At 38.1% G+C, this 14,946-nt stretch overlaps 1 protein-coding gene across 15 annotated transcripts in view; it reads right to left on the bottom strand.

Annotated features, from left to right (window-relative positions):
* The window catches only part of KDM4C (lysine demethylase 4C), a 411,111-nt gene that overhangs the window by 334,745 nt on the left and 61,420 nt on the right, over positions 1-14,946 (bottom strand). For all 15 annotated transcript variants that reach the window (XR_012037932.1, XR_012037934.1, XR_012037931.1 and 12 more), the window contains one exon: positions 7,625-7,818. Coding sequence is in view for 12 of the 15 variants with exons in the window: in XM_072841289.1 (XP_072697390.1) it covers positions 7,625-7,818 (194 nt within the window). In the remaining 3 variants the exon portion in view is untranslated. The remainder of the gene's footprint in view (positions 1-7,624; positions 7,819-14,946) is intronic.

Genomic DNA, 14,946 nt, shown 5'->3' with positions numbered 1-14,946 from the left:
TCATCTGGGATTCAAAATACAGTTCAGTATCCACACACATGTAAATTAATATCTTAATATCTTAATAAAAATCAAGCAACTTTTTGTCTTAAATCATTTTAGAACTTAGTAAAAACAATAACTGCACAAAACTTGATTTTCAAGAAAGAATATATTTTGTGTTACTTAATCCACTGAAATATTTCTAAGTGTGTCTTACACAATACTGGTGGGTTTTTTTTTCCCTGAAAAGAAAAAGATACTATGAATTATTAGTTGATGTCAACTATAGGCAACATAAAAGAAGTATTTACTCCTTAATACTAACCTCTCTAAAATACTCGAGATAACACAGTAAGCAGTAAAATGATTTTTCTAATACTAGAGGATCAAATGAATGATTTTCAAACTGTTTTCTATGCCTCCCCCCATCCTCCATCTGGGACCCAGTATTTCTCGATAAAAGTGCTTAAGGAAAGGGGTTCCGGAGGGAGAGTGTCCCATCAAACACATTTCAGCCAGGTCAGCTCTTCCTTCATTTTCAGTTTTATATATTGACCTTCTAAAGAAATTTTCAGAAAGTCTGAAAACTTCTGTTTTCTTAAAGTGATTAGCATAGTGCCTAGCACATGTAAAAGGACTTCTCTAAGGGGCACCTGGGTGGCTCAGTTATTTAAGCATCTGACTCGATTTCAGCTCAAGAGATGATCTTGGGGTCCTGGGACTGAGCTCTGTGTTGAAGTCTCCTTGAGATTCTCTCCCTCTACCTTTGCCCCTTTCCCCCATCGTGTGTTTGAGTTCTCTCTCTCTAAAATAAATAAATCTTAAAAAAAGAGACTTCACTAAATAGAATGTTGTCACCAAAAACAAACAAAACATACTTCACCACCCTAGTCAAGCCCTACTCCTTAAAATGCAAGCTTACAAAGAATGAAGACATTTAAAATTAATAAGGCAGGAAACAACAAATGTTGGAGAGGATGCGGAGAAAAGGGAACCCTCATACACTGTTGGTGGGAATGTGAACTGGTGCAGCCACTCTGGAAAACTGTGTGGAGTTTCCTCAAACAGTTAAAAATAGACCTGCCCTACGACCCAGCAATTGCACTGTTGGGGATTTACCCCAAAGATACAAATGCAATGAAACGCCGGGACACCTGCACCCCGATGTTTATAGCAGCAATGGCCACGATAGCCAAACTGTGGAAGGAGCCTCGGTGTCCAACGAAAGATGAATGGATAAAGAAGCTGTGGTTTATGTATACAATGGAATATTACTCAGCTATTAGAAATGACAAATACCCACCATTTGCTTCAACGTGGATGGAACTGGAGGGTATTATGCTGAGTGAAATAAGCCAGTCGGAGAAGGACAAACATTATATGTTCTCATTCATTTGGGGAATATAAATAATAGTGAAAGGGAATATAAGGGAAGGGGGAAGAAATGTGTGGGAAATATCAGAAAGGGAGACAGAACGTAAAGACTGCTAACTCTGGGAAACGAACTAGGGGTGGTAGAAGGGGAGGAGGGCGGGGGGTGGGAGTGAATGGGTGACGGGCACTGGGGGTTATTCTGTATGTTAGTAAATTGAACACCAATAAAAAATAAATTAAAAAAAAAAGAATGAAGACATTTGAGATCTTAGAAGAGATAAATCAATTTATAAGCCAATCTGTAGATATGCAGTCACTCACTCACACACACACACACACACACACACACACACCATCTTCCTATATGCTCAAGTCAAAGAATAATTTTGGCAAAACAAATATTAAGTAATACGTATTTTCTACAAAATGCTTTCTAAACAGTAAAATTAAAACTGAAAAGGAGGGAAGAAATATGGGGGAGAAAAGATAAGCTAGGCAAAGTAATTGGTGAACTATGACATAGAGAGGGAAACATGCACAGAAAGACTAAGATAAACACCCAATAGGAGAATCTGATCTCTGGATCGAGCCATGCTTCTAGCTTATCCCAACCATACACACTAGCAAATATCCTTTTACTTCAACTGGGTTTATTTTATTTGGAGCCAAGAATCCTTATAAATACAAGATCTATGAGGTCTTAAGTGTAAGACATGCAATATATATTTATTAACTGAATTGTATGTATATCAATCAATGTTATTGATTGAGCACTTGTGATGCATCAGAAGCTGTGGTACATGCTTGTATATTGTATTTTATCTGATCCACACAAGTACCTTAGAGCTATCAGAGTGTTTTAGGAGAGGAAATTGAGGCATGGAGTTTATAATAATTACCCAGGTCACATGCTCAGCAAAAATATTGCCGGAACTCAAAACACAAGAGTCAGGTATAAAAAACTCATGCCCTTAAATACCACACAACACTGCATACCTAATGAAAAAAGCATCAAACTAAGTTTAACTACCTATCCTGAATAATCTGACATTTCTTAGTATACTTCTACAAAATCTCACAGCTAAATAAATTTAAACCAAGTCCAAAATACTATAACCCATTCTTAATTTTTCTAAAAACATCCAGGAGAAACTTCTTTCCTGATTTTAGAACTTTTCATAGCTTAAGACATGTCCTCTCAAATCTCACCTTTATCATTCCCTAGCGAATAAATCACTGTGTTCGGACACAGTTTCAGGAAGAAGGATTCAAGGTACCATCTAAATTCTGTGTCTCGCAGCAGTTAACCACTAACACATATAACACGTGAAAGGGAGAATTATATTTTATGTATCCTTGAAACCCCTAGTCTATTATATGCAGATGTATCATGCCAAGTTCAGGCTTCAAGTCATTGCTTGAAAAATGATTTATTTTCATGAGATTGTTAAAATAATAGTAACTGGAAATATTCCTCTAGTACTTTACAGTTTACAAACAAAGCACTTTTACACAAAGTATATCCCTGGACCCTCTTAGCAATCCCATAAGGAGACAGAGAATAAATCACACCTCCATTTGGCAGTTAAAATCATGATGAAAGAAGTATAGTGATTTGGCCTAAGTCATTCAGCTGGTGACAGATTTTAAAACAGGTCTTCTAGCTTCAAAGTCAATGTTCATTCCAAGAAAATAAACATTTTACCACTGACTACTAAGGCAGTTTTCTATCTGCTTATTTAAAGCATTCTTTCTCCCCTAAACCTTTATGCCAGAAATGTTTAAATAAATCATAACCTCTTCTAAAATCTCTTCAGTACAACTCTGTGTTCATGAACACTTAGTTAGCAAAATCTGCCACACTCAGTGCCCAGAAAAAATATGTCTCAGGGCTTCTACGTGGAGATGTGTATCTGTAGCTACTCAGAAATTTCAGAAAGAGATTGAAAGAAAAAAATGAATGTTCTCAGAAAGAAAATGAATGTTCTTAATAGCTACACCACAGATAAAAATCTTTATAAAGTGCTCTATATATTTCCTTGTCTGCCCTTAAACAGACTGTTCCAAACCAAACTCTCCTGATTCAACAAGAATTATTTAAAAAGCCTCAGTCCTATAACCAGGACCTATGTTAAGTGCTGATAATTCAAATGCAGACAGAAACCCTAACTTCAAGACAGACACAGGAAAGGGTGAGGAGGTAGTCAGAAGCACCTGAAAGGTGCAAAAATATGGGCAGCATATGGTTCAGAAAGCCTTGGGCAAAAAATAAGGAATACACTAGCAGAGAACAGCAGAGAGCACCATAGACTTAGTTTTTAAATGATATCCAAAACTTGATACCTGAGGGTAGAATTGAAGAAGTTGAAGTTCAACACCGACCTATAAGACTAAAAGGAAAAGACACATTGCTAGGGTCAGAGATGTCAAGCACAGGCGAGGACACCCCTGGAGAAATGTAAAGGCAACTATCCCACATACAACTCAACAAGGAGAAGACAGCATAAAAGGAAACCAGTGCATATATATATGTGCATGCACATAGAAAATCTTATATTGCCTCCTCATCTTCCCATTTTGTAGACAGAGTAAGTAAAAATATTCCTGTGGTTCTGATTACAAATCACAGAATTAGAACATTAGAGATCATCCCGATTAACTTTGTCATTTGTGGGTGAGGAAACCAGAGTCCAAAAAAGTATAGTTACTGGGGCATCTGGATGGCTCAGTCCACTGAGCATCTGACTCTTGGTTTCAGCTCAGGTTATGATCTCAGGGTCCTGGAATGGAGTTGGCTAGGGATAATCTCCCTCTCCCCAACCCCTCCTCTAAAATAAATAAATAAAATCTTTAAAAACAAAGAAGTACAGTTATTTGTCCAAAGCCACAAACGCTAGTAGCAGAATAAGGAGTAGAGCCCAGATTGCTGGTCCCTTGAATCTAAGCTATGCTACCAGACACTGCCTACCTCCCAGTATTTACATGAATTTGTATTGCCTCTACCACCTTTCAAAGCTCACTTAAAATATATTATGATGAGTACTAAAATGAATTTTAATGATAATAGAATTTATCTCCAAATTATTTATGCTGAACTAATATAATCTTTCATAAATCTACTGGGAAATATACTTAGAGTCATTTATATCATTTTTATCCTACAGTAGTTATCTTAGAAGGTGGAATGTAGATTAGTGGTCATAACTCACTGCTGGGTTTTATTATTTTATCATTATAAATAATGGTCAAGGTTAAAGATAATAGTGATATTATAAATCTACCATTAATGCATATAATTAAGTCTATATGTCTATAATAACTAATAGAGTAATTAACTACAGAAAATATAGATGCTAGCAGAAAGAAATTCTTTGAAAATGGGCATAATTATTCTCATTCATGAATAGTGGTACTCTTTCACAAAGCCACAAGACTCAAGAATCAGTCTTTTCCCTGACTAGAATGCTGTACCTTAAGTGATCTTTAGGAGATAACAGAATTCTGTTGGGGGGGAGTGGGGAGGATCATCTTTCTTGATAAGAAAGTAGAGACACCATATAAACTCCTCTAATAGTGGGGGGTAAAGGGAAAAAAATAAAATTAACCTCTCTAATACTATAATCTCAAATTATTGTCCCAGGCATTCTCATTAGCTGACTTCTAAAACACCTCCAGGAAAGTTCTGCTACTAACTTTTCAGATTTTTTAAGGAAAATATAGTATATAGTTGCCTATATACTAGATTTTACCAACATGTTGAATTTACCCAATTCATTTAATTTTGTTCACACTGAAACTGAATGTCAAAAGAGCAGGTAGGTAATTACGCAGCTGAGAAACTGCCCAAGTGTCTATGGATGGCTTAAAATATTTCTCTAAGTCTCTCAAAGTTAAGTCCCAAAACTACTAAAGGATGACATTCCAACAGATGTTACAGTGGTGTTGTAGAAACATGACAGAGACCCACGGGGCCTAAAGTGTGTGCTCAAAACTGGCCCCCAGTAAACACCTATGTAATGAATAGTCCCGCCATACCATTCTGTCACAAAAGCCTCTCTGGGTCCTAAACCACCTACTAAAAATGCGTAATTTTTATTTATTCCATTAAGAGAGCAGAATGTTAAGAATTTATCAAATAGAATGTGCAAGTAAAATGCCTTTAAAATAAGTTAAACAGCTTCCCCCTAATTTTTTTTAGATCACACAACTCCATATGAAATGAGAACTGCCTGGGGATGCCTGGGTAGCTCAGTGGTTGAGCATCTGCCTTCGGCTCAGGGCATGATCCCAGTATCCGAGGATCGGGTCCCACATCTGGCTCCCTGTGAGGAGCCTGCTTCTCCCTCTGCCTATGTCTCGCCCCTCTCTGTGTGTGTCTCTCATGAATAAATAAATAAAATCTTTAAAAAATAAAAAAAAAAAGAAATGAGAACTGCCTGGATTTTTCTTGTAGGTCCTAAGAACTTTGCTCTTCCACCTAAAACTTGCCTTCCAACTAAATATCATTTTTTATAAATTTATTTTTTATTGATGTTCAATTTGCCAACATATAGAATAACACCCAGTGCTCATCCCATCAAGTGCCCCCCCTCAGTGCCCGTCATCCAGTCACCCCCTCCCCCCGCCCACCACCTCTTCCACCACCCCTAGTTCGTTTCCCAGAATTAGGAGTCTCTCATGTTCTGTCTCCCTCTCTGACATTTCCCACTAATTTTTTCTCCTTTTCCCTTTATTCCCTTTCACTATTTTTTATATTCCCCAAATGAATGAGACCATATTATGTTTGTCTTTCTCCGATTGACTTATTTCACTCAGCATAATACCCTCCAGTTCCATCCACGTCAAAGCAAATCGTGGGTATTTGTCGTTTCTAATGGCTGAGTAATATTCCATTGTATACATAAACCACATCTTCTTTATCCATTCATCTTTCGATGGACACCGAGGCTCCTTCCACAGTTTGGCTATTGTGGACATTGCTGCTAGAAACATCAGGGTGCAGGTGTCCCGGCATTTCATTGCATCTGTATCTTTGGGGTAAATCCCCAGCAGTGCAATTGCTGGGTCGTAGGGCAGATCTATTTTTAACTCTTTGAGGAACTTCCACATAGTTTTCCAGAGTGGCTGCACCAGTTCACATTCCCACCAACAGTGTAAGAGTCATTTTTGATTAGGAACTTTGCCAAATTTGAAATTTTGGAGAAAATTTACAACTTCACATCTCACCACATGATAAAATCCCAAGAGCAAGTAATGGCAAAATGGAGATGGAGATTATCCCCAAATTGCTGTACCTCAACACCTAATCAGCAGGAGAACTTGGAAAAAGAGCTACTATTTTTAACTTGGAGGCAAGAAAGCTACTGGGCTGACACAAGCACCTGAAGAGCATCCTATCATGTTCACATCCAACTGAAACATCATCTTTCTGGTCAAGGTGATGCTTTGCATAAGCTTCTGTCTGTGTTTCCCTGCACATACGTGCATTACAGAAAATAGAATTGATACTTAAATTTCCCTAAGACTAAAACCCACCAAAAACAAGTTTAAAACATGAAACTGGCTAACTACAAAGGATACCAGGATAACTGACTAACAATTACGTATGTTAAATGTACTAACAAGTACATAATAATGTACTTACTACATGATGTATTATACAAAGCGGTGCATCTTTAAGTCATGGCTCAGAAAGATGAGGAAAGAGGCTCAGAAACACAGGAAGTTACAAGTTAAGAACAGGTGTTAACAACAACATTCTTTTCGCCATGCCCATCACCCAAAGAGCAGTAACAGGCCTCCTGATTCATCCCTTCTCTCCTACACTCATCATTTATTTAAAAGAGGCTGGACCACAGATCATTACTATTACCTAATACTCTACATACATGAGGTCAACTTTCACTCTTAACTATTTCCAGCATACCTTCCAAACAAATGCTCAAAGAAGTAAAAATGACTAACAAATTCTTTAGGACTACAATATCTATCAATCCATGGCCACTTTAAAATGGTCAGCAAGCCACTTTAGACATACCAGTCAACTACTAGCTTTATGGTTTTGAGCAAAACCATGGGCAGAATGGAAGATAATCAATTATTACACTGAAAAACTTTCATATAAATTTCATATAAATTATATTAAAAACTTTCATATAAATTTCATATAAATATGAATTCACCAGATAAAGGGAAGAAAATCCTCAATAGGTTCATATTGCCCAAATTTAGAACTCCTAAGCAAATGAATATTAAATATGTAACTTGCCAAGACTTGGGCTCTCCAAAGTGGAGATAATTAATGCTGTAGAGGTCCATATCCTCGGTGTGCCATGCGAATGTGGTTTTCCACATGCCAAAATAGAGATAAGGGGTATTTACACCCTCTATAGAAATACCGCACTCTTCCTCAACCACATCCAAGACTGTATTTAGGCGAGCTATGTTCCATTCATCCACATCCTGGAACCAAGAGAGAGAGAGGAAATAAATCAAACATTAATAAACTAATAACAATAACATTTACTAATCAAACTATCATGTGCCAAAACTATCACTGTATATTTTAATTCACTGAGAAATGAAAAATAATCATTACTCAGGTGATAGATATAGATAGATAGATAGATAGATAGATAGATAGATATATCAGTAATTATCCAAGATTACTATTGGCATTATGTGGTTCTTTGTGAACATTAATATGAAAGTATACCAAAACCTTACCAACTCCAAATGGAAGTGCAGGTTAAGGCCCCACCCTCATGTGCTATTAGCAAAAAATCACTGATTGAAAGAGTAGGACTTGGAGTATATGCTTTCCATCTTCAGCACGCCTTTTATTTGAGGGGGGAGGTAGTTTTTTGCTTTTTAGTTTATTTGTACATTAGTTTAGAAGTCATGTTCAACATTGGACTGATCATTTCAAGATACCAATGGCAAAATATATCTTATGCACTCCCACCGCATCCATCCCCATTTCAATTTTAGCATGTGATATATCATTTCCTAAAAATTCTACCTCTAATTATAGGAAAAACTCTTAGCATTCTTTTAAACCATAGGTCATTATACTTTTACTATTCCTTCAACTAAATATTCTTATGTTGCTGGGAAATTTTAAAAACAAAATAACTGATAAAAAAAATACTTATCCAAACTTTAGTAAAATTGCTGGAACAATGTAGTTTGTTTTTTTTTTTTTAAGGGATCATGGATTTATCTTTTTTTTTTTTTTTAAAGATTCCATCTATTCATGAGAGACCCAGAGAGAGAGAGGCAGAGACACAGGCAAAGGGCGAAGCAGGCTCCATGCAGGGAGCATGACATGGGACTCGATCCCGGGTCTCCAGGATCACACCCTGGGCTGATCACGGCGCCAAACCGCTAAGCCACCAGGGCTGCCCTAACAATGTAGTTTTATAGCAATAATGGTGATGACAGAAAAAGATGGGAGTCACTGATACTAAAGTTATGGTGATAGGAAAAGATTCTGGTTTTATTAGAACTTACTAATTATTCAATCATAACTCACAACTGCTTAAGAGTTTTACAAACTGAGTATTTTTCCTACATACCTTTTCATAATGAAACATAAACATTAGGAATTAGGCCCATTCCTATGTAATCATGAGGAAACTGCAATGTCTTTAAATCGACTTCAATCTCCTTGCGGTACTATTAAAGAGGGGCATTAAATGTGTTCCTGTATTCCGATAAGGCTTTTTCCAATGACTACACCAATGACCACACAGACGACCACATCTAATATTTCCCTTATACACTAAAAACTTCCAGGGTTGTTCTGTTTTCATTTTGGTCTCTAGATGATTCTCTCATCAGTACTAATTGTACTTCCTCAAGATTTGGGTTAAGAAAATTTTTGATGCAGCAGTTAGTGAAGCTCTGCCTCAGGTAACATAATTAAAAGTCTCAGGGGGAATAACTTAATTCCCAAATTCCCCTAAGCAGCCACTCTATCTACAACTTAAACCCCACAATGGCAAGTTTGCTATTTGGAAATTGATCAAAGTAGTACCTTTTTTATAGAAGATACTAGGTTCCAACTTGTGAAACCTCATAAAAAATTAAATCAAATTCTATAAAATGTTTTATCTCACTCTATATATAGCAATGCAGTCTCTTAACTCTAGTCCAATCAGATCTCCGTCCAATCACTCTAATAATAGAGTCCTATTTGAAAGTCATTACTGAGGCAATGAGTCTAAAGTAATAAATGAGCACCATATTATAGGAATCATTTTAAACCGAATGAGCTTGAGAATTTAGGAACAAACTATTCCTCTAAATTCCTACATTTGGAGAATTCTTATCTTTATTTCTGACTGACATTATCTTTCAGAAATAACTGAGAATGAATCCCTTGACATCATTTGACTGCTGCTCTAAAGGGAAGAAGGTAGGGAAGTAAGAGTGCTGAGAGAAGACCTAGATTACAGCCTCAGGTCTGCCACGGACCAGGGCAAAAATCACTGAGGCTTTCTGAGCTTCCAGTCTTTCTTCATGAAAACATGAGAGCAACAGTATCTTCCTGCATCTTTCAGAGTTGCTCAGACTACTGAATAGACTAATGGACACAAAATCTTTGGAAAATAACACCTACTATTTCTTAGAACCCATGAAATAAACATTTCCACTATTCTCTAATAACTATTACTGAAAAGCCTCCCCAAACAATGAGATAAGTGATAATAAAGTCCTGGGGGAAAAAAAAAAGTCCTGTGAAATTCACACTGGTTCATTAATGGGCAGGTAACATATCTGCAGTACTTTCTTCTGGACAGAGCCATGGTTGCCATGATGCTGAAACTTAATTTTAAACTTTTAATAAAATAAAAAGTCATATCATTTCAACTAAAGAGGTTATTAAAATATTAAGAATAACTGACATAATAGACTAAAATAAATATTACTGCTTCAAAATTCCTTCTCCTATTTGTGTTCTATACTTCTATACTATTGAATGAACTACCTAACTGCTCTGCTAAAACACTGAAAATTCTGTGAGGGTGACCTCACAGATTTAGATAAGGAGTACATCTAGTCTGTCATTTGGATGAAGTGTTATACCATACTCTACCCCAGTCCATTACACATACATACTAAACCTATTCAAAACAATCCTGTAAAATAGGTAACATTATACCCAAAGAGCAAATGGAAAAACTAATATACCTAGCTAGTAGGTGGCAAAGATAAACCTAAGTCTGATTCCTGAGCCTAAACTCTATGCTCCCAGTTCTGAACATCTTAAAATGTATTGTCTTTTCTCAGCCTTTTCAACAAAGATCCAAGGAGTTAAAATTTAGGACAGGCAAACATAAAGTTCCCACATTCTTCCCACCCACAGGTAGAGCCATCCTAAACAAACACCGGCAAAGCTTAAAATGCAAGCCTGCTTTTACTTGTGGGGGAGGTAACAAAATTCATTTAGTGTAAAAGCAGTCTCCACAAAGACCCTATCTACAAACAAGCCCCACAAAGACAGGTCAGAATTTACCAAACTATTCAAAGCTTACAGCCATTGAGTCTTAGCAGAAAGTCTATACACCAGCCCAATAGGTCCTTGAGCAGTATTTGTAATTCACCTGACTTCGCCTGGGCACATGTTTCCTGCCAGGTGGCACTCCCTTCACTGCAATCACCCATTCAGTATTCTGGACCTATTTACCCAGTATCTGTCAGGTTTTCTAAAATAATTCAAAATTGGTCCATGATTTGTGCATATTTGCATAATTGAGAATTTATGAAGGATTTTTCCTTTCAAACTCTGTATCTTCCACCTATCAGGAATCAGATGGCAGTTTGAAAGAATTCTTAAACCTTCATTACCATAACCAGAGTCAGGAGCTGTTTGAAGACCAGGCGTTGGATTTCATAGAGGGAGTAAGGACAGAACACGCATGATGCATTTATACATCTCCATAGAGAAGCAGTACCAACACTGAGTTCCTGGCTCTGGTACTCTGAGCCTACATCCTTGAAATAGACCTGGACAATAAGCACCCCCTCCTAGGACTGTGCACATGTGTGACTCCCTGTATGACTGCACTCAGTCCCTCCAAGACTGAAGGATGACACAGTAACAACATGTCATGTTAGAAACCTCATCAATAATGAACAATCCCGGGGATCCCTGGGTGGCGCAGCGGTTTAGCGCCTGCCTTTGGCCCAGGGCGCGATCCTGGAGACCCTGGATCGAACCCCCACGTCGGGCTCCCGGTGCGTGGAGCCTGCTTCACCCTCTGCCTGTGTCTCTGCCTCTCTCTCTCTCTCACTGTGTGTCTATCATAAATAAATTAAAAAAAAAAATAATGAACAATCCCCTAACACAGAGAAATAATGCAAAACTCACAGTAAACCAATTTTTCCCAAGATATTTTCAATGGAATCCTACCAGAGGCTGTGGTCATACTTTGGCCTCATTTTCCTCCTCCTCTTAGAGAATCTCAGTGCTGATAGGTACTCCTATCAAAGAGGCCCTATTATAAGAATGTCTGTTTAACTCTGTTCAACCCCAAATAGTATTTGGGAAATTATTTAACCACAGAATCTTGTTTATAGAATACATTAACATTCCATAAAAACATGCTGTGTGGGACAGCACATTCAGAAAAGGATTATAGGAAACTCCTTAAAAGCCTCAGCCCAAATAACTCAGTAGTAAAAGAGAAAATAATATAAGCCACAGCTGTGATGGCCTTTCAGAACCCAGGTGTGTGAGGGTGGCTGGAATATGGTCATATCTATTGTCATAATACACATATGTAATTTGATTTTGTTACCTAAAAACACATAGGGATAGTATAAATGTAATGCAATTAAAACCTTCCTCAAAAGGTATTTCTAAATGGAGACTAAGAGATTAAAACTAGGAAGATAAGACAGAAGACATTATCAAACTTTTAAAACTACCAAATATACTGATGATCAGAGAATGGGCAGGCAGGCATGCGTGCATGCATACATACATACATAAGAAGCCACAGGGGCGCCCAGGTGGCTCAGTTGGTTAAGTGTCTGCCTTCACCTCAGGTCATGATCTCAAAGTCCTGGATTGAGTCCCACATCGGGCCCGCACAGAACAAGGAGTCTGCTTCTCCTTCTCCCTCTGCCTCCCTCACATACCCCACCTGGTGCTCTTTCTCTCTCTCAAATATAAAATAAGAATTTTTTTAAAAAATGAAGACACATCCATCAAAGACTACATAAAGGTGGTTCTAAGACAAAAGACAAATTAGTAAACTTATGAAAATCATGGTTAACACACGCCCTCTTTTTCTGCCCTCATCCAGCAAATAGCAAAATGGAATGAAGAATTTCTATCTCAAAGAAAGATACAATTTCAGAAAAGCAGCAAGCTGTATAGAAATCAAAAGTGGGACACCTGGGTGGCTCAGTGGTTAAGCATTTGCCTTCAGTTCAGGGTGTGATCCCTGGTCCAGGATCGAGTCCTACACTGGGCTCCCCACAGGGAGCCTGCTTCTCCCTCTGCCTATGTCTCTGCCTCTCTGTGTGTCTCTCATGAATAAATAAAATCTTAAAAAAAAAAAAAAAAAGGAATCCAAAGCTCTCTGATCAAATACTGGCTCCACCACTTACCAGAGTCATAGGATCTGATGGCTTCTCAACAGTCACCTGTGGCAGAGCCATAACCAAGGTTCAAGTCTGCCAACTGGGCCCTGACAAGACTGTGATCACCTTGAAACAGCCACAGTAAAGGTCCAGTCTCTAACTGGAACTACTTTCAAAAATTATATCCTTGCCAGCAGAATTAGGGTCCTAAGAGTTCATAAATCCAAACCTGTCTACCTCGGAGGACAACTGTAAAGGTAAGATTACAAAATACATATGAAAATACTTTTTTAAATTTCCTAACCAAATTTTTCTTTCAAAAACATAGGAGGGGGTTTCAGGACCAAAGCCTGTTTGAGTGCTATTTCCCAGGGTTCAGGACCCACCTCACCTCCAAAAGAATCAGCAGCAGCACGTTCCAAAGAGCACAGCAGGAAGTGAAGAGCTGAGTGACAAAGCAGGGCTTACAAATTCAGGTGTCCAAAGACCCCAACAGATAACTTAGTGAGTGAAGCAGCCAAGTGTGAGCCAAGGAGGGGAGACCATTTGGGGACCCTACGCTCCCAAAAGGGAGACCCTACCCACCTGGGGACATCTACTATGCTGTGCTGTCTAACAAGGACAGCCATTACTCAGCTCCTATCTATTTCAGGCGCTAGAAATGCTGCCAAACCTGATCTGGCAAATCCAAATTTTTGTGATATTAACCGACTTTTAAAATCATGTGGATCAAACAAAATACATCTCTGGCCACTTCTGCAAAAAGATAGCAGGCATTAAAGAGTTCACATTTATTGCCATAATTTAAAAGTGATGAAGAAGGAAGGAGTTTTGGACATAGGCTATAATAAACAGAAAGTTAGTGATTGTGAGCTTGGGGCAGAGACACTGCTCAGACTTTTTTTTTTTAAGATTTTATTTATTTATTCATGAGAGACAGACAGAGAGAGAGAGAGAGAATGAATCAGAGACACTGGCAGAGGGAGAAGCAGGCTCCAGCCAGGGAGCCTGACGTGGGACTCGATCCCCAGTCTCCAGGATCACGCCCTGAGCTGAAGGCAGTGCTAAACCGCTGAGCCACCGGGTCTGCCCTGCTCAGACTTTTAAAACTAATCATACATTTGCCCAACACTATGTCGGGTATTCTATAAACATGTCCGGTAACTAGAGTGAGACTGTGCAAATGGCATTACAGGAATCTACTCGCTATATACATGTTTTCCTCCCATTACATAGAGAAATCCAAAATGCAAATGAATAGAAAGACACAAAGTAAAATGGGAAAATGCAAAGCTTATGAGTAATTATAGTAATTCAGAAAACTGAATAACTAACTGCAGACAACTGGGATGTAGCACACAGGTTTAGGCAAAACAGTCCTAAACAAAGCTATGTAACTTTTTCAGACAAGCCTCTGTGAAGCAACAGCCAAGATAAGAGTGAAAAGAGGGCAAAAGGAGGCAGTGGAAAAATTTAGCCACACCATGCACACCTGCCAAATCCACAGGTGGCAATTCTGTGAGCTATAATGCACCAAAGTCAACCTGACTATACATTCTGCTTGCCCACAAAGTAGAATAGTTAAAATCACTTGCCTATAAATGCAAGATTGCTACAATATCAACAGTCATGTGAAAAAAAGCCCTGGATGACCACTGAAACACTTCTAACTGAAGACTCAAACCGGTCAAGAATTTCTTCACTCTATTTTACATATTTCAAAGACTGCTTTCTCATTTTCTTTAAACAAAAGATGTGTGGCTACAGAACAGTACTGGATAAACTGACACACTCTCTTATTAAATTTTTGTGATACCTTTCATACAGTAAAAGAATCTATATGGCTCTTGTTCTCTAAAATTAGTTCAAAATCAATAATCTATCACTCTCTCAACTTAGGGCTTTCCACGTCTTCATTGTCATCACTCTATATTCTATCCTCAACATTGTCAACATCCAACCACATGTTTCAATGCCATCATCCCCATTTCCTGC

This window comes from Canis lupus, chromosome 10 (genome assembly GCF_048164855.1).
Source record: "Canis lupus baileyi chromosome 10, mCanLup2.hap1, whole genome shotgun sequence".
Classification (NCBI taxonomy): domain Eukaryota; kingdom Metazoa; phylum Chordata; class Mammalia; order Carnivora; family Canidae; genus Canis; species Canis lupus.
This window is presented reverse-complemented; position numbering and strand designations above follow the sequence as displayed.